Source organism: Motacilla alba, chromosome 12 (assembly GCF_015832195.1).
Source record: "Motacilla alba alba isolate MOTALB_02 chromosome 12, Motacilla_alba_V1.0_pri, whole genome shotgun sequence".
NCBI lineage: Eukaryota > Metazoa > Chordata > Aves > Passeriformes > Motacillidae > Motacilla > Motacilla alba.
The window spans coordinates 10,994,208-11,013,520 of record NC_052027.1 but is presented as its reverse complement, the minus strand read 5'-3'; the positions used below and the strand labels follow the sequence as shown (position 1 = coordinate 11,013,520).

General features: G+C 56.6%; 2 protein-coding genes across 5 annotated transcripts in view; one reads left to right on the top strand and one right to left on the bottom strand.

Annotated features, from left to right (window-relative positions):
- The first annotated feature begins 452 nt into the window (after nucleotides 1-452).
- Nucleotides 453-19,313, top strand: part of PLXNA1 (plexin A1) — a 115,609-nt gene continuing 96,748 nt past the window's right edge. Inside the window, exons 1-2 of one of the 4 annotated variants that reach the window (XM_038148800.1) lie at nucleotides 453-630; nucleotides 14,368-15,714. In XM_038148800.1, coding sequence (XP_038004728.1) covers nucleotides 14,512-15,714 — 1,203 coding nt within the window. In that variant the 5' untranslated portion in view covers nucleotides 453-630; nucleotides 14,368-14,511. Of the gene's footprint in view, nucleotides 631-2,615; nucleotides 2,754-2,813; nucleotides 3,294-3,314; nucleotides 5,598-14,367; nucleotides 15,715-19,313 lie in introns of those variants that run through there. The other 3 variants (XM_038148802.1, XM_038148803.1, XM_038148801.1) reach the window with 3 other exon arrangements.
- On the bottom strand, nucleotides 637-2,431 carry LOC119705912. The gene is made up of 2 exons (XM_038148804.1): nucleotides 1,710-2,431; nucleotides 637-1,548 (listed from the first exon to the last, which is right to left on the bottom strand). The coding sequence occupies exons 1-2, from the start codon at nucleotides 2,073-2,075 to the stop codon at nucleotides 1,267-1,269; spliced, it is 648 nt and encodes a 215-aa protein (XP_038004732.1). The 5' UTR covers nucleotides 2,076-2,431; the 3' UTR covers nucleotides 637-1,266.

The window sequence follows — 19,313 nt, the reverse complement described above, 5'->3', positions numbered from 1 at the left end:
GATGCGATGCCAGTGGGGAGATGCTGAATGGACAGCCCTAGGGAACGGATTCCTGCGGTGGGGTGCGGGAGAGCGGCGTGGGCGGCGGCTCGGGTGGGTGGGCTCGGCTCCGCTTCTCTCCTTGCCCCGCGGCCGGCTCCGCCCGGTGGCCGCTTTTAGCGCGGCCGCACCTCCGCCCGTCCCCTCGCGGCATCGCCCCTTTAAGGGAGGGCGGGGCGACCCCGCCCACCTCCCCATGGCCCCGCCCTCCTCTCCCCGCCCCTTCCCGCCGCGGGCGCCCCCTGCAGGCGGGCTCTCGGGCGCGCTCCCGCCGCCCCGGGCTCTTCCCTCGCGCCGCCGGTGCGGGGCGTGCGCGCGTGCGCGCGGCGGGCGGGGGCGCGCGCGGCGGGCGGCGTTCCGTCGGGGCCCCGCGCCCCGTCCCATTCATGCGGGGCAGCGGCGGCGGCGGGAGCGAGGCGGGCGCGGAGCCCCGGGCGGCGGCGGCGGCGGGGGGAGGCGGGCGCGGAGGAGGAGGAGGGCACGGAGGAGAAGGAGGCGGCGGCGGCGGAGAAAGCGGCGGCGGCCCGGCGGGCGGCTTGGTGTGGAATGCAATTATGGCTGGCACGGCGGAGGCGAGCGGGGACCGGAGCCGTGAGTAACCCGGCTGCAACTTTCGGGCGCGGCGCGATGAGCCCGATCGGTCGGCTCGTTCAAAATAACGCGGATTTGGCTTTATCGCTCCCCTAAAATATTTGGCTTTATTGCCACCGCGGCGACGGCGCGGGGCTGGCCCGGGCAGGGCACGGCGGCCCCGTCGAGGGGCGCGGAGGGGCCGCGGCGGCCGGGCAGGGCTGGGCCGGGCAGGGCCGGCGCCGCGCTGCTGCCGCCGGGACCAGCCCGCATTGCGCCCCGCGGCTCCGGGAGCCGCCTCCCGCGGGGGGACAAAACCGCGCCGGGACCGAGCCTCTTTCTTTATCCGCCGCACGCCCCGCGTGGGTCTCGTAGCGGTGTGTGCCGGGGACCGGGCAGGTACGGGCTGGACGGGCCGAGGGCCGCCTCCCATCTCGGAGCTGCTCGGGCCGGGGCGCTCCCGCGGGGAGCCGGTGCCAGCGGTGCCTCCCTCCCCGGTGTAGCGGCGGGGCTTGGCCGCTCCCTCCTCCCCTCCCTCCCCGCTGCACCCTCCCGCCCCGGCTCTCGGCGGCGTTCGCCGCCCCAGCCCCTTCGCTCGGGTCCGGCGCTGCCGGGGACGTGAACCGGGCTCAGCCCTTCCTTGCTGGCCGCCTTGGATCACGCATCTGCCCTGCCCTGCGTCCCCGCTGCCATCCCCGCATCGTGCTGCCCCACATCCTCTCTGTCATCGCTGTGTCCGCGCCGCCCCGTGTCCCCGCTGCCATCCCCGCATTGTGCTATCCCGTATCCATTCGCGTATTCTCGCCGCTGTACATCCCCGCATCCCGCCGGGGCGCGGTGAGCGGCAGCCGGGCTGGGCTCGTCCTGGAGCCCACAGCGCCGCCGTTCCCTCCGCGCTCCCCGTTCCCCAGCCGCCGGCGGAGAGGTGCCGTGGGCGCCCTGCGGGATGGGATGGGATAGGATAGGATAGGATGGGATAGGATGGGATAGGGTGAGATGGCTGCTGTCGCCCTCGTTATGATGGTTACTATTGTGATCGCGCTGTAGTTTGGCAGCGCAGCGCCCGGCACCTCCGAGCGAGGCGCGGGAGGCTGCGGTACCTGTGTGCGGGGCTGCGCCGGGCGCGCCTCCCGCCGCCGGTGCGAGCGTGGAAGGTGGCGAATAAAGCCGGCTGCGCGCTCGGGGTCCCTCAGCCCCTTTCCATTCCTGCCCGGCGAGCACACGCGGCAGCTCCGGCGTGCCATCGGGGAGGGATTTGCAAAATCTCTGTGGCATGCTGAAATAAATCCCGGAATCCCGCAATCGCCTTCTCCTCCCTTGTCTTCCTTGGGGGAAAATTCTTCCTTCTGCCTCTGGCCGAGCGCCGGGGTAGGGGGAGCCAGGGGAGGGGGGCTGGTGTGTAAACAGGGCTTAACATGAAGGTCACTGGTTAAAGACGAGACGGATGGGAGAGAAAAGACAGGCATTAACCTCACTTGTTAGCTCCCCCCTGGCTTCTGCTTGGGGAGGACAAAACAAAAGCAGAACCTGCTAACGGGGGGGATGAATATTCATGATCCTTCTCGTATGCTTCGGGACACGGAGGGGAGAAAAGTTGGGCAGATGAGCCGCCTCCCGAAGCTGCTTTTCCTCCAGCTTGCGAGAAAATCCTTTTTTGCTGAGCGAGAGCTGTGTCGGGGGGAATTACCAGCCCTTTGCTGGATTTATTATTTAAATTTTTTATTTTTTGTTTTCTTTCGTGTGTGGCTGCAAGAATTAAAAAACAAAAGAAAAAAAAAAAAGAGGAGCTGAGGCTATTGACTACATCAAAGGTTATCCATTTGAAAACACCATTTTCCTCTGAACAGCGGCTAATTGCTTCCTGAACAATCCCAGGGTCTTTTGTATATACTCAATACTGGCTAAAATGAGTGACTCGATGTCTCTCTCTTAAGACACTGGTGACCGAACTGGGCGGAAAGGTGGAGAAGCCAAGGAAAAGCAGTGGGGCAGATGCCTCTGGGAGGATGCATGGATAATTTCTTAAGTGGCTGCAAGGAGGGAAGGTTTTTTTCTTCTTCTCGCTCGCCGCCGAGTGCTCTGCTGGTGCCAGTGGATGCCGGTGCCGGCAGCGGTGTGGCGACACGGGGCTGTAAGGAAGGCTGGTAAGGAAGTTTGGATTCAAAATACCCGATCATGCGTGTGATCTGGTGCTCCCCATCCGCCTGTGGCTTTGGCTGCCGCTCCTCCGAGAGAGACGAGCCTGGATGCGCTCGCTGCTCTCGAGGGGCTGCGGGGAGGCAGAGCCGGGGGCTGCCTGGCTCCTGCTCCCTTGGGCGGCTGGGCTTTCTGCAGCTGCTACCCTGAAGATTGAAGTTTTGGCGACGTTGCTTTTGTTAGCATGCTGATAGCGACGTCGGGGAGAGTTTTCCTCTCTTGGCTTATCATTATTTTTTTTTTTAATAGAAGCATCAGATTTGGAGCCGAGCGCAGGCATCTGCCTTCGTGCACGCTCGGGCTGCGCACGGAGCTGCGGAGCAGAGCCCTTGTGCTCCGTCACACAAAGCCCTTTCCCCGAGCGCGGCAGTGCCCTGCGAGAGATAAACAAACTCCTCTGAACTCCGCTGGAGACGGGGCCGAGGGCCGTGTCGGCGGCTCCCGGGGAGCGTGTTTCAGCGGGGCTTTGCGCAGCCGAAATGGAAAGGGTAATAAAGCGGCGCTGCTGCGTGCTGGCAGGGCTGCGTCCCCTCCTCCATGGCGGCGGCGGCCGGGGCTGCCCCTGCCCTGCTCCCTGCGTGCCGGTGTCCCGCCGGGCCGGTGATTTCCGTGGCTTCGCCGCGTTTGACTTCTGCCGAACAAAGCGGAGGATCTGGCCCTGGGATCGGACTTAACGAAGGGAGCTCGGGTGTGTTTATTCTCCAGGCTGAGTGCGGGTCAGGGCCTTTGTTGCTGCCTGCCTTGCTGCTGGCTGCAGCACTCCCGCCGCGAGACCCGGACCCAGCCCTGGGCTGGCAATTCCCGGGCAGCAGAGACCAGGACTGCCGTGCTGGCGACACGGCTCCGCGAACCGGGGAGCATTACCCGAGTCGGGCTTCTGCCGAGTCCCGCTGGGCTTTGTTGTAATTGTCTTTCTGTATAGGGTGTTCTGGTGCCTTGGTCGTTTGTGTCCTCAATGAGGAGTCAGTCATGGTTTTTGGCACCTCTGGCTCAATGGAAGGGGAGCCTGGAGAGAGCCAGGACAGCAGAGGTGCTGCCATGTCTCTGTGCAGTGACAGGAGGGTGGGCATGGGTGACCCCAATGCCCATGATGCCATCCTCACTGCCTGCAAGCTTGAATTTTTCATTGATCTGAACTGGTGAAATGCATGCATTGAGAACTTAGACTGTTGTTGTCACTGATCCATTAATGTCTCCTTCAAGTTTGTGTGCTCTGTGGAAAAAGCTAGTGATTAGAGGATCCTGGCCAGGGTTTGACCAGTGAATGGCTTGGTGATGTACCATGTGTGTAGAGCAAGGCCAAAGGCCGGGAATTATGAGTGATCTGGAGTTTGGTTCAGCATGTACCATGACTCCTTAACTTTCCTGAGTTTGGATTGGGGCCCCTTTTCCCAGCAAGGTGCTGAGTGCCATGACTTCATGCAAAATGAGAAGGAGCAAGTGTTTGCCTCCAGTGGATACTGGTGAGGTGGCTGGTTTGGCTTTAGACTGGAGACAGCCCAGCTTCTTCTCTGGCTGTACCCGGGAAGTGTTCCATGCAGTGCCCTGGGGAACATCCCACTACAGACATGTGGTACTTGGTGATAACATGTGTGCTGTGACACCACCCTGTTCCACAGCCTCATCCAAGCCCCTCTTAGCCTTCCCCAGCATGCAGCTGTGTAGATACCCCAACATGGTCTGCCTGCTATGCTTGGAGATCACATTTGGGCAAACGTCTTGTGCATCATGGAGGAGAAAAGCTGCAGACAATAAATAAGTTTTGATGGTTTCAGTGCCAGGCATGGGCAGTCCTGGCTCTTCTGCCCTGCACTCACCATGTGGTTTATCCAAGCCCACACCTTCCCATGGGTTTGTCAGAGCGTGGCCAGACACAGGAAGGTGTCCTTGTTTGCCTTGCTTCCCTGAACACTCTGTGGCTGCCTCCAGCCCTTGTTCCAGGTGGAAGCCACCATTTAAAAACCTGAATGAAAAACATCTCAAAGTTTATTTTCCCTTTAGCTAAGGCTTGGCACACCTCCTCTTTGTTGCTGGTGTGCTGGGATGTTTGAGTCTGGAAGAAAACTCCACATCCAGGTCATCAGGCTCTTTATTCCACAAACACTTTTGCTCCTTTCTCCTCTGAAGTTGCCTTGCATGGTGCAAGATGGACTATTTTGGATGATTCCTCCGTCCCCATGGTGTCTTGGTGTAATGAGAGCCAAATCCACCCCTGCCCTGTGCCCAGCTGTGCTGGTCTGTGCCTGGGGCCAGAGACCCTTGTGAGCTGCCTGAAGCACAGAGGAGACTTTTTATTGCTGGGGTCAGCTCAGGGCCTGGTGCGAGCCAGGGTGCGATATCCTCTTTGCTCCTTGAGCTGAGATTGTGAGGGATTTTGCTAGAGAAAGTGCCCGAGGTGAGAAGATGCCAGGGGAGCCAGAGACAGGCTGCGTGGCTCTGGGGGACATGCTGTGCAGGGAACATCTCTTCCTCATCTCTCCTCCTCCCCATGGGCAGCCTGCAGATCAGCCCTGGGGCTCGCTGCCCACCTCCTCACCCTGAGCATCCCGCAATCTGCCAGCCAAACTGGCACAGAGACCCGGGAGCGCTGGTAATCCAATTTGGGCAGTTTAGCTGCATTTTGCTCTCCATGCTGCTGGCCGGAGCTCCGGAGCTTTAATCCGGCTAATGACCCCAGCTTGAGTAACCAGGACCATTCTTTTCATTCAGTTTTCCTTTCTGTCGGTGATGGCGAAGAGCTGAGGCTGCTTCTGAGTCTGGTCTGTGGTATCAGGGACGGTTTCCAGGTACAGGTATGTGTAGGGACTGGAGGGTGAGGGCAGCGTGGAGGGACACTGCAATCCCTGCTTTCTCTTTGTGAGATTTCTCCTTCCCTCTTCCCGTTTTTTTTTTTTTTCTTCTCTCCCTCTTTTTCTGGTGAAGATAAGCCCTTCTTCCGGAGTTATTTTGCAACATAGTATTATTTTCAGGAAGGCAAAGCCAAGAAAAATAAAAGCGTCTCTCTTCCTTGGGTTGCCTACTGTTTAATGTACAAAATACAGGGGTGGTAATTGCATTAAAACATGTATAATTATACTGGAGGGAGGAAAAAAAAATCCTGCTAATTGCACATGTGTTTTGAACTGATAAATGTTGAGTGACTCTTCATGTTTTCTTGGGAGTTTGGAGGAGCAGAGATGCAGTCTGGCATGTGAGGGATTGGGAGTGGGGATGGTTTCCCAAAATTATTGGGAAGCTTGGATGCTCTGAGCACCTCTGGGTGGTGCCAATGTCAGGGGCCTGATCCTTTGCAGATTCACCTCCCCATCCAGGCAAGTCTTGGTGTTATTGTAGGAGCCCTGTGAGTCCCTTTGCTTTACGTGTTTAGTTAAACAACCGTGTGTCAAAAATATTCAGGCTCTCTCGCAGAAGTAAATTCCTGGCAAGGGAAGACGCAAATTCCTGTGTTAGGGGGAGAAATTTCCTGTGTGTGCAGCCCCACGTCCACGGGCTGTTCCCCCACTTCACCAGGGTGTTGGCATGAGCGGGTGCTGCTGGCGGGCAGGGGGGAGGAATGATGGTCACACTCGTTTCAAGTGGCACGATGTAAAAACCACATTTCCTTCTGTGAATGCCGACCCCGTCAGAGCTGCCGATAACATCGCAGGTGATTATAATGGCAGTAAGTTGTTTGCTTTGTGCATGCGGCCAGGCTTTGTGTACGGGCGGGCGGTTGCTTCGCTCTTCCTGTGCAGACTGTTAGTTTCAACAGGGGAAGAGGAAAACCCAAAAATATTTTAGGAGGAGTTTAAAAATAATCTTGGAGCTTGCCTGGTGGGCAGGATGTTTCGCAGGATCGTGTTCCCTGCTGGTTCGTGTCCAGCTTTGTGGCCCTCGGAAGGCATTGCTGGATAGCGTTAAGTCCTGCATTGTCATTTTGGCCAGCCTGAGGGCATGCTGTTGGGCTCTGGGAGCTGGAGTGCCATGGGAGTCTGCCCTGGGATTTGACTTTTGCACTGGGTGGATCTGGCTGCCCTGTAGCAGAGCAGTGTCAGAGCCGGGGCGTGAGCCCCAGCTTCCAGCTGCCCCGGCCTCTGTAAAACATTTATATCTGTTCCCCAGCGTCGCATTCCCTCCACCCCCATCTGCTTCTCCATGGTTTTTATTCCTGCAAGTGTTGGCATGCTGGCAGGGTCCCTGCCTGCCCGCTGCTGCTTATCTCCGTGTCCGGCTCCTGGATGGCTGCTTCCTTTCTGGAGTCAAGGGGGGGCTCTCCCCTCTCTGCCGGGACCAGAATTGGCCCGATGAGCCCTGCTGAAGTCAAGAACCTGTTTTTCAGGCTGATGTCATCGGGAAGAAATGGGGGAGGAGGAAGGCAGGAAAGCAGCGCCGTTTCCGAAGGAGAGCCGCTGCCGAGCCCCATGACGCTGACAGCGGCCCCGGCTTCCACGGCTCCCGCTGTTATTCCTTATCAGCACGGCCGCGGTGCCCGAGGGGCGCTGGCACATGCGGGACAGGTCCCGCTCTGCACTGCCTCAGGCCGGCGTGGGAGAGGCCCGGCAGGGAGGGATGCGATGGTGCCAGGGGAGCGTGTCAGCTCCCAGCACAGCAGGGTCTCTTGGCCCACTGGCTGTGCCTTGTGTGGCTCCCTGGCCTTCCCTGGGGATGGTGGCACTTGCTGCAGCTGCCATCCAGCCACTTTCATTAGCAGAAAGTGGGTTTTTGGCAGAGGTGCTTGGACAGCCCTCCCAGCAGAGGCGAGGAGCCGCTGCCTCTCGGTTTTGCCCTGAAGGAGCCGGTCCAGGATGCTGATGCCTGTTGGAATCTCAGCTCCTCGTGCATGGCGTCAGGCCATAGTAGTAAGGTGACGCCTGTGTCTAACATGGCTTGGGGCTGCAGCTGGGATCTGCAGGAAGAGGAGAAGCCTTGCTCTGCTCTCCCTCCCAGCCAGCAGCTCATGGCGGCACCCGCGCTTTGAAGTGCGCTCTGCCCAGGTCCGGTGGGTGAGACCCCCTTGCTGGGGGAAATTGGGGTGGGGTGTGCTGTGTTGGCACTGCCCATAGGAAAGCAGAGTGCGGGCACAGCCACTGCTGTGGCACCTCCCTGTTAATATCAGATGCTCTTTGCCCGTGGTGCTGTGAATGGAGCTTCTTTTGGACTCTCAGCAGTTTTCCCTGTGGTGGTGTTGCTGTGAGGGGACTTTTGGGCTTTTCCTCTTCCTGTCTCTGCCTGTCCCATTGCCAGGTGAGGCTCTGCTCTCTCTCTCTGTATGTCTCACTTCTCCTGGGTCAGCTTCACCTTGGGAAAATGAGACATGGGGCTGTGCTGAGCTAGAAACTCCTCAGGGGAAGCAGAGCCAGGACCTGAACTGTTTCCAGCTGTGGTTCTTGGGGCAGCATAACTGAAACAGCAGAGGGGGAAGAATGGGAGGTTGATAGGGGAAGGAGAAGCACACATGGCTTGGAAAAACTCGTTTGGAGAAGTTTTGTGGTTGTTTTAATCAGAACTAACGTGATGGCAGTTGTGCTTAGCTCACCACAGGACAGCACAAGTGCTGGTGTCAGCAAGGGGCCAGGTAGAAACCTGGGATGGGAATGGGACTTTCAGCTTAGCTGGGATTAAACCAACCCTAGAATGACCTCATTTTGCTGGAGTAGAGGGGATCCAGCAACCAGGAATCCTCCTGTGGCAGTGCTCCATTGCAAAGAGGGATCTCTGCAGATTCCCTCTGGGATGTGGGGGAGGCCCTTGTGACAGAGGGGTGAAAATGCAGCTTGGAGAGCTGGGCTAGAAGAGGGGCATTGATCTGGGGAGGGTAAGATCATGGCTTGTGTTTGTGGCTGCCCTGACCCAGTGAGAGGTGTGGAGCAGCATGCTGGGGAGTGAGGAGTGATGTGTTATTCCCCAGGGAATGAGATCAGACAATGGAAGGATGCTGATGGCCAGAGGATCTCTCTTTGGACTTCCCTGCTGTTGAGAGGCCTTGCTTGTGGGTGACCTTCTGGGCCTCTGCAGGTCCAGCCGGACCAAGGTGACCGTTGCCTGCAGGGCTGGTTTTTGGGACATTTATGTGGGGCAATGGACTGATGGGTTGTGAGAATCAGAGTCTAGGAGTGTGTGGGCCAAAGCCAAAGGGGGAGGTGGCCTTCAGGGAATTTGGTCTGTATTCCTTTGTTCTTAAGATGGGGGCAAGATGTTATCAATTGGTCCTGATTGAGGTGACAAAATTTACATCAGTCTGGTGTTTGAAGCCTTGAGTTGACCTGGGTGTTGATAGTAAAAAGCCACGGTCCCATGGCTGCTGTCCTGGTGTCTTGGGTTGTAGTCTGTGGATGATGAGAGGCACAGAGGGGTTGAGGGTGTTGTGCTCTGTGTATGCTGATGGACAAAGTTCCTGAAGCAGGGTGGGAAGCAGCAGGCTGTGTCCTGTGTGGGTGATTACCCACAGGCTGTGCACTGGTCTCCGTTCCAGGCATCAGTCAATCCAGATCTGTGTACTCCTCTCTCAGATGCAGGGAGCACAAGGGAAGGTGGGGGGGCACTTTCCTCCTGGGAAGCCCAGATCCAGCATTTGGGCTGCAAACAGAAAACCCCTTGGCAGCCCTTGCAGGGTCCCTGTATGGACTGTGATACCCAGGTGAGTTGTGGGAATATGGCAAAGGGCAGCCACCACCTCTCGCTTCTTGTGGAGCTGGATGGAGCTGGGAAACGTGTAAGGTCTCTATCCATGCCTGGTTTCCTGGAATGACTGCTGAGGCTGTCCTCATGTGCCTCCTTGCCTGGGACGCTGTGGTTGCAGGAGCCTGGGTTTCCATCTTGGAAATGCTTGTGAGCCCTTTCTGGAAGGGCTCTCTGCAGAGCAGCCTGCAGTCTCTTGGTGGTGAGTGCACGTAGTGGCTCCAGAGCTGTTCTGGAGTTCAAGCTGTTCTTGGCATGACATGACTTCTTGCAGAGGACCAGAGAAGGGGAATTGTGCACTTGAGAAATGATATTTAATTTCCTCACTGCTTGTTCTTTTATGCTCCTTTTTGCTGAGGGTCAAGCTTCATGCGCCCTTGGGCAGTAGCTGGCTGCTTCTCCTTGTCATGTTTCTCAGAACAAAAGAGGCTGAATTCTTTGCCCAGAAGATCCTTGCAGGGCAGGAGTGGAAGCTGGGGTGGATGGCAGGATGGAGTCCTCAGCCCCTGCCTGGGAGGGATGGCAGGAGCCTGGGAAGAAACTGAAGATAATCTTGACTGGAGAATGGAGAGTGGGGCAGCTTCAGAGCCTGCCATTGATTTCATTAGGGTGTGGTTTGAGCCAGGGATAAGGTTTTTAATGATTTAACTCACTGGGTAGGGAGGGACCCCAGCCAAATAGTTTTCAATGACTGTATGCAGTGAAAGAAGGAGTTAAAGTTTAGCCCTGTTGCAGCAATTGCAAATGTAGTGCTGTTCGAATTTGTACCACCACCAGGATTTCCTCATTGCAAGGCTTTTCCCAGGCAGATGAACCTAAAAATACACCAGCTCTAGGGTGCCTCTCCTGTGGCCTGAAGGCTTTTTTCTCCCCTGGATAATCTCCCCTCTCTCCCCTTTGCTAATTACTGGCAGCTTGTAGCTGGTCCCTTCTTGACTCTTTCTTATTGCTGAGAGCAGCAAGTGACTTGGAGGGATTACAGATAGAGGCCCTTTAGATGCCATTTCCCCTTTTGTGGGTCAGTTATGTGGGGGTTTTCAATCCCACACCTTCTCTCCTCCAACCTCCCCAGCTAAAGTGCAAGGCTACAAAGCTCTTGGGGTGTTTTGCTGGGAGAGACCCTGCTGGGGTCATGCTGATGGAAAGGCAGGTCTGTGAGTGCCAGATATGCACCTCTGTGCTTGTCTGCATGTTTAAACCCTGTCTGTGGGTGCTCCCCTGAGGGCTGCTGCTTTGCAGGCTAGTGCTGACTCTTGGACTTGCTGCCTGGATGAGTGGAGAGGTGGTCCTTAACTCTCTGTCCAGTCTTTGCCTTTTAAGGTTAGTTTTTCCATCCCAGTACTCTTGCTTTGTGCTATCAAAAGTGATGATTGTTTTCCCAAAGTGTGATCTCCTATCCCAAGCACAGGTCTTTGGGCATATTGCAGGACCAGGGAGCTCTCAGGCTTGGGGGATGAGTGCTGCTGCCCCTTGCCACCTCTCCAGCAGCCAAGAAGGGGGGCACTGGCATCTCTGGAAGGGGGGCATGTCCATTGCTTGCTGCTGAAAGGTTCCCTGGAAGAAGCTGGGATGTGTGAGTGTTGGCCGTGCTGAGGTGGGTGACCCCCATCCAAGTTTTACAGTGGCTGCAACCATTTCAGTGTGGTCACTTTGAGGTGAAACTGTGAGCAAATGTCCTTTCCTTTCCAGGGGGGGATGAAGGGATCTGGGGTGGATTTGGCTCTTGTGCTGGCTTTGTTTCTGGTGGCTGGTTTCCTTCTATAAATATGTGTGTGTGTGTATACATATCTTATGTGTGTGTGCACATGGAAATCAAAACACAAGCCTGTGGTGCTGTCGGTGTGGCCCCTCTGTGGGGTGAGCCCTGGGATGCTCAGTGCTGCAGATGCTCTGTGCTGCATCACTTGCTCCCAGCAGCACTGCCGGCTGCTGCATTTGTGGTCCTACTCTCCCAGCTGGCATACATGCAGCTGGGCTGGGGTGAATTATTTTATTGCTGCCTGTTTCAGGGCAGGGCAGGCCTTGGCTCCAGGGTATCTGCCCAGGGTTTTCCATGCCTTTGGACTGCACTGGATGTTTCTGTGGTGCAGGTCTTGCTTCCTGGTGGTGGCAGTTGTATGGTGGCCCTGGATTGGGTGACCCCAGGGCGGGGTGCTACTTGAAAGCAGCCCCAGGGAGTTTGGGTGCCCTGTGGTTTATATAGTGTGTGCCAGTGGAGGAGCTGCCCTGCCTTAGCTGCCCTGTGACCTCTCCATGGCACTGGGAGGCTGTGTGACAGTAGGGAAATGCCCTTTGGCTGCTGCTCCCACAGGCAGGGAGCAGGGCTGTGCTGGCACCCATGCTCCAGTGCAGGGCTGCCTGCACTGTGGTGGGTTTGAGCCCTGCTTTAGTTCAAAGTTCAGGAACCCGTATCACTGAATCCCAAAGAAAGCAGACGAACTAACCATTTCTGCTGTTTTATTTTTATTAATTGTTGCTGATGGTTTTAAGCAGGACTGGACAAAACCACCCCTGGTGTCAGGTCACTAGGACGAGATGTTGCTGCTGCAGTATATTTAGGAGCAGAAATCTCCGAGGAGCTCTGCAGAGTGTCATCTCTCAGCTTGCCCCAGCTCTGCCTCACTTTGCTCTCGTTCCAACTTCTGATTTGCAGTTCCCTATGTTAATTTGGGAATCTCCTGTTGGGCTTTCTGGCCCTGGTTTGTGGCAGCAGCTTGACCTCTAGTTCTCTCACCCACTTCCTGAAATAGAAGCAGTGAATCATAGAAATGCACCACGAAAGCAAGTTCCCTGTTGTGCTCTCTCATCCTGGCAGGAGATGCTCTGGTTGGCATCCCCATGCTGCTCCAATCTGCCACTGTCACCTTCCCCATCTTCCCCATTCCTTCTTTCCTTGGCACGTCACTGTCTCATGAATTTGACGTTGGTGCTGGTCTCCTTGCCAGGCAGCCACTGTGCTGTTCCTGAGCGGCTCAGCCTCATGGGAGCAGTGTCTTGGTGACAGCTGTGCCAGTTTCTTGAGGTGGGAAACCACTCTCTGGTTTCCTTCAGGAAACCCCAATGCCTGCAGCTGCCTGGCTGTGGCTTTCTGGGCTAACCAGGGGGTTTGTGCTGACAGTGCCACTCGGTTCCACATCAATGTGGTTTAGGGCTAATAAGCTCTGATCTGGGGTGCTTGTCTTCATTCTCTTACCAACAAGCTCAGAAGAATGAAGATTCTGAGCAGTGTGAGTGTCTTCTGGGAGTGCCCTTGCCCTGACAGTGTTGTCACTACCTATTCTTTGCTGGGAGGCTCCCAGTGTTGGAAAAGGTGGTAGGAATGGGTGCTTAGGACCATGGGGATGATTTCCAGGGTGGTGCTTTGGTTGTCTCCACACCCATGGAGCTTTGTGGCATCTGGATTTGGTCTCAGTGCTACCTATGTGCTGTTGTCCCAACGTCTCAAGACTGTTGCCTTGGAGGTGGATGTGTTGGGAAGTCAAAGACAGCAGCGTGAGGAGCATTGTGGGCAGAAGCAGATCTGCAGAGAGGGTTTGGAAGTGATGTAGAAGCTTTGCTCAACATATCTGGGGCTCAGGGGAGCTGGCAGGGCTGCAGGGGTGGCCAGGGCTGGGCTTGCCCTGAAAAAGGAGAGGGGAATCTTGTGTATGCTGGGAGTTGAAGAAGGGGGAAAGAAGTTTCTCCCTTTCCTTAGATCTCTCCCAGTCTGGCTCCATGGCTTGGAAGGGGAGCAGCAGAAGTGAAGGGTGCTGTATGGAATGTTGGGGTAGCCGTATAGCTCAGTGATTACGCAGCCCCCCAAGGTTTGCATGTGGCCTAGCTGGTGGGTCCCACAGCCCTGCCAAGGGCAGGATGCTGAGGCTGAGGCCATGTCCTTGCCCTGCTGATATGGCAACTGGCTGCCCTCTGACACCCTGCCTCACCAGGGCTGGGATCTGGCAGAGCTGCCAGTCACCGCAGGCCATATTTCCTACCTGTGCCACTCCCTGCTGGGGATCCTCTTGGAGGTTATCCTGGGCTGAGTCAGAGATGGATGATAAGGAGAGAGGGAGAGGCTCTCCTTCTCCTCCACTCCATTTTGGAGTGGCTTATCTGCATGGGCTGGGAAACTGAGCTGGTGCCTTTAGCCATGGACCTCGGTCCCACCTGGGGTGGATGGATTGTGATGGTAGGATGGGCTGTGTGCTGGCAGGGGGGTTTACACAGCCCCAGGTTAGTCTAGAGCCCCACCTGTGTGGGGAGGGTGGATGGAGAAGACAGGGATGGGGTGTAATGGAGGCGCTGCTGAACTGACACAGAGAGCAGAGCTGTGCATTGGTTTCCGTGGCCATCTCCTCCCTGCTGCCGGGATGCAGAGGTCATCCTGGTGTGGGGTATTTGGCTGGCTCTCCACTGCTTTGCTGCTCCCTGTTGGCGAGCCCCAGCTGTGGCACAGCAGCAGGCAGAGCATTCCACCCGCCCTGTGTGTGTCCCCTTGTCCCTCTGGAGCCTCTCAAACCAACTGTCTCATGTCTGGACCTGTGTTTTCTAATGCATAGAAATGCCAGAAGGACAGGGGTGTCCTTGCCGTGCCCACGTGCTCCCTCCAACCCCTCCCGCCCATGACCCTCCTGGCAGGCAGATGGCAGGATAGTGGGCAACATGCCAGGGCTCTTGGCTCTCTCAACTCCTTTAAAAGGTGCTTTTGAGATCCTCCTCTGTGTAGGGGCTTGGGCTGTGCTTGCTGCTGACTGGGATTTTGCATCCATTCCCAGCACTGCTGTGGAGTGGAGCTGGGGCAGCAGGTCAGTGTCTCTTCTGCCTGCTGGAAAAATGCAAAGCAGTAGAGTCTTCTCATGGGGTGGAACATGCTTGAGACTGCAGGAAAGCCTCCTAACCCTACTTTTCTTGTCTTTCTCCCTCTAGGGTTGACTGGACTGGCCACGCCCACGATGCCCTGAATGCTGAGCGAAGAGGAAGCAGAGGAGAGTGTTTCCCATTAGCTCCTCCTCCCTCCCCCATCCCTTTAGTTTGGGTTTGTTTCTATTTATTTTGTGGCTGGGTTTGGGCATGGCCTTGGCTGGATGTGAGGCTGCTGCAATGTGGCTCCTTTGGCTCAAGCACCACTTGTCCATCCACATTTGGACCTTGCTGCTCTTGGGGAGCACCTGGCTACCGCTGGCGGAAGGCAGCCCCAAATCTCCCTTTAGGACTTTCCCGGTTACAGACTGGAGCTTGACACACTTGGTGGTCCATAACAAAACTGGGGAGGTCTACGTGGGGGCTGTCAATCGGATCTACAAGCTCTCCAATAACCTCACACTCCTGCGGACCCACGTGACGGGGCCCGTGGAGGACAATGAGAAGTGTTACCCTCCGCCCAGCGTCCAATCCTGCCCACACGGGCTGGTTACGACCAACAACGTGAACAAACTGCTGCTGGTGGACTACTCGGGGAATCGGCTGATTGCCTGCGGCAGTGCCTCCCAGGGGATTTGCCAGTTCCTGCGGCTGGACGACCTCTTCAAGCTGGGTGAGCCCCACCACCGCAAGGAGCACTACCTCTCCAGTGTCAACGAGTCGGGCACCATGTCTGGTGTCATCATCGAGGTGCTGAATGGGCAGAACAAGCTCTTCATTGGGACGCCCATTGATGGGAAGTCGGAGTACTTCCCCACTCTCTCGAGCCGCAAGCTGATGGCCAACGAGGAGAACGCGGAGATGTTTGGCTTTGTCTACCAGGATGAGTTTGTCTCTTCACAGCTCAAAATCCCCTCGGATACACTCTCCAAGTTCCCCACCTTTGACATCTACTACATCTACAGCTTCAGCAGCGAGCAGTTTGTTTACTACCTGACCCTGCAGCTGGACACCCAGCTGACCTCTCCCGACTCCACCGGGGAGCAGTTTTTCACCTCCAAGATCGTCCGCCTCTGTGTGGATGACCCCAAGTTCTACTCCTATGTGGAATTCCCCATTGGCTGTGTGCAGGACGGCATCGAGTACCGGCTGATCCAGGACGCCTACCTGACCAAGCCTGGCAAGGCTTTGGCCAAGTACCTGGGCATCTCAGAGCAGGAGGATATCCTCTTCACCATCTTCTCCCAGGGCCAGAAAAATAGGGTTAAGCCTCCCAAGGAGTCTGTGCTCTGCCTCTTCACGTTGAAGAAGATCAAGGATAAGATCAAGGAGCGTATCCAGTCATGCTACAGAGGGGAAGGGAAGCTCTCACTGCCCTGGCTCTTGAATAAGGAGCTGGGCTGCATCAACTCGGTAAGTTCCCACCTGTCTTTACTTGAGCCAGACTGTTTCTGGTTTCTGGTGGTGTTCTCTAGTTGGACCTTTCCCAGGGATTTCACCTGAGTTGTGTTTTCCCTGTGGATGTGGGCAGTGTCAGTGAGTTGTGGCTGGGAGGGTGGTATGCTCAGGCCTCAGGGCATCTGCTGCAGCTCTGCTGTGGAGTCCCTTGCAGATGGCATGTGTGGGTTTGTGGGTGTTGTGTCACCTGGGGCTTGGCAGTGGCCCAGCAGAAGGTGTTGGAAGCAGCAGGATGTGCAGGACAGGGAGCACTGACCTGATGGAGGGAGGTGGGGAGGCTGGTGGTCCCAGCAGAAGTTGGTCAGCATGTTCATTCTCTCCATGGGGTGCTGGGAGGGCACAAGGCACTGTCAGTGGGGTGGCTTTTGGGAGTGACCAGTGCAAACTGTCATCTAGAGGTGCTGGAGGTGAGTGCTGCTATCCTGGAACATTCCCAACTGAGGGAGCACTCCCCTCTGTCCCTGGAGAGGTGTTTTCCCACCTGGTTCTCACCTGGGTGCCTCTGCTCCCTGCTGGTGTCTCAGCTGCTCGGTGTGGGACCTCTGAGTCCTGGTGGGCAGGGGACCTCCCAGCTGGGCTCTTGGGATTTGTTTTCTCATTGAGCTGTTACTGTTACTGCATTCATTTCTGGGCAATGTTGCAAACCACTAGTAGTTGCTGGAGGTACAGCTCCAGGTGATAGAGAGGTCGTCGGCTGGATAGTCCCCGAGTAGGGTCAGATATGGGGCTGAGGCAGGCTTGGGCTGCTGCTGTGTGTGTTTGGGAAGGTCAGGTGGAGGTCCTGACCCACCTGCTATCACCCACCTCCCCCAGGTCCAGCTTGTTGGTGCTCAGCACCCATCAGCAAGCCCCCAGGCGTGCTCAAGGAGAGCTTTGGGTGCAGGGAGGTGAGCGGGGGTGTCCCTGTGGAGCAGCCCTGCCCTCTCTCACACCGTCCTCACTGCCGCTCTGAAGGAGACAGCTAACAGCTGCCTGACAAAGTAAAGGGTTTGCTGTCAAGAGCGCTGGGCTCGCAAATCAGATTTTGGCTTTGAACTAATTCAATTTTGCTGGAAAATGATGAAATCGTTACACGGCTGCCTGTTGGGCCGTGCAGCTGCTGGCTCTGGCGTGGAGCTGCTCGCTGCTGCCTCCCGCACTCCCGGCTCGCCTCTCCCAGTGCCCCACAAATGCCACGGGTCTGAGGAGGCTGCTCTGCCCCTCTGCGCTCCAGGGATGGTTTTAAACTCTGATGGTCCTGAGATTGCTGCCTGGTGGCCAGCCCCTGGGAGAAAGTGGAGCTCAAGGTACTCTCTGGGCCCTGCAGATATGGCTCTTGTGGGGTGGAAGGATGTGTGCTGTGATGGGGAGGCTCCTGCTTTTGAGTGAGTTGGGCTGCGGAGTTACACCCTCCTCCATGGGAACCAGGTGGTTCCAGTCCTTCTCCAGCTGCCAGGCAGAGTGGGGCAGGACATGACTGTGTGATAAGTCAAGCCCTCAGCTCCTTGCTGTGTTGAGCACAGGCCAAACTAGACCACTGGAAGTATGTAGCCTCTTTCTGGCAGGAATTTGTGTCCCTAATAAAATAAAGCCACCTCTGGGTGGGTCATGGCAGTCATGGTGGGTCACCATCTCTTGGCGGTGAGGACTGGCCAGAAAATGAAGGACATGCTAGTTTTTTCATTTATAAGGAGGCAAAATGTAATTGCTCAAGTCATTAGTTGCTTGGGATTTACACCCCATCCATATGGAAATGTGCAAGGAGCTGTCTTGCTGTGCTCCTTCATGGCAGTAAGGGGCTGAGGCTGGCCCATGGTGGAGGAGGTTTTGTCAGCACTGCACTCCCAGACCTCAAGCAGTGCAGGGCCAATGGACACTCATCCCCCGTGCTGCAGGGTAGCTCTGATTCTCCAGAGCTGGTGCTGGAGCTGGGAGGAGAGGCTACCAGGCTTGGCAGATAGCTCAGGAGATGTTGGTGATTCCTCTCCAGTGCTGGTGAGTGAATTCCTGCTTCCCATTTCTCTCTCCCTCCTTCTGGGATCCAGTGATCTGGAAGTGGGAAGGGAGCTGGCTCTGTAGGGAGACTCCTCACACTGGTGCCCTCAGACCTGAGCATGGACTTCCAAATGCAGCATAGGCACCTTGTGGAAGCACTCAGGCCATTTCCCTGTGCCAGCCCCACTGCCTAAATTGCCCATGACCCTCTCCAGAGGCTTTGCTGCTCCCAGGTCTCACTGAGAGGGGTTTGGTGTTGTGTAGCCAGGCTCTTTTCTTCCCCTATGCAGTGCAGGACTGGGAGGTCTTTGTGCCTGGGGCCAGATGTGCTCAGCACATCTGCCCAGTGCTCTTGTCCCCAAACTGGGGGGAGCAAGGACTGATGTAGCAGGGCTGGGAAAGGGCACTGGGCTGAAGCTGGGGTGCAGATGTTGCAGTAGGGAGTTATTTAGAGCTCCTGGAGCCCTTGACTCCTGGGCTGGCAGTGTGGGCAGAGCCAGTGCCTGGAGCCAGCAGGATGTGGCATCAGCTTTCCCTGGGCTACCCCAGGGAGAAAATGAGTTTTGACTCCTCAGTAAGGCTTGCTGCCCAGCTTGCTGGCACAGGACAATGGCTGGTGACAAACTGGCTGAAAGTGGGCCGGGATAAGCCAAATCCTTTCCGGGGCAGCCAGAGAAATGCAGGTAGTAACAAACTGTACCACACTCGGATTATTCCTGAGCAGCGATTAATGCACAAAAAGCCTGGCATGCCAGCCTGGCACTTAGTGCCAGCCTCCGGTAACCTCCTCCCTGGCTCTTTGCATCCCTCCACATCCTCCATCACAGCCCCTGGAGGTGCACAGGGGGAAGGGGGTGAGCCTATAATGGTGTTAACTGGCGAATTACTGGCTAATTAATAATGCTGAGTGATGCGAGCCTTGTCGTGCTGTCTGCTCCCTCATTGCTTTCGTAAGTGGGCTTGAAGAGAGGCAATGAGACAAGGCATATCAGGAGACACCCGCTCCTGCTCGCTTGGTGCTGTGGGCCTGCTTTCCCCCTCCTTCAGGTCCCTTTCCCCAGGAAATCCGAATTTCCTGACCCTGTTTTGTGGAGGAAAAAATAGTGCTGGGAGAGAGAAGACTACTGTGCTGTGCACATAGCTGCCCTGGGGTGTCTGAGCCAGGGACAACTAAGAGGGGTGCCAAAGAAAAGCATGGAAATAAAAACAAATTATAAAAATAATTAAAAAAACCCACCCCAACCCCCCTTGCAATAGGCCAAAGGCTGTGGTCCCTGCAAAAACCTTGCAGATGCGAGAGTGGGCAGATCCCGACGCCTCCTGCGGATCCCAGGGTCTCTTGCAGATCCCAGCATCCGCAGGCTCAAACGCTGCAAGGTCTCTGTCCCCCACGTGCCGTGGTGCGTGTCGGTCCCTGCCAGCACCGGCTGGGGCACAGCTGTCCCCTTCTGTCCATCCTGCCCTCTGTCCCTCTGCCTTGCCTCTCCCCGCAGCCCGCATCTGCCAGGGATGTCGGTGGGTTCCATAACCCCGGCACTGCCGCCCTTGGCCCGACCTCTGCGCCGCCTGCGCTTCCCTAA

Excerpts from the sequence above, each read along its gene's own strand:
- LOC119705912 (XM_038148804.1), bottom strand. The coding sequence starts at position 2,075 with ATGCCTGTCTTTTCTCTCCCATCCGTCTCGTCTTTAACCAGTGACCTT. Across the intron at positions 1,549-1,709 it reads CGGCGCAGCCCCGCACACAG|GGCGCCCACGGCACCTCTCC; the intron begins GTACCGCAGCCT and ends CCCATCCCGCAG.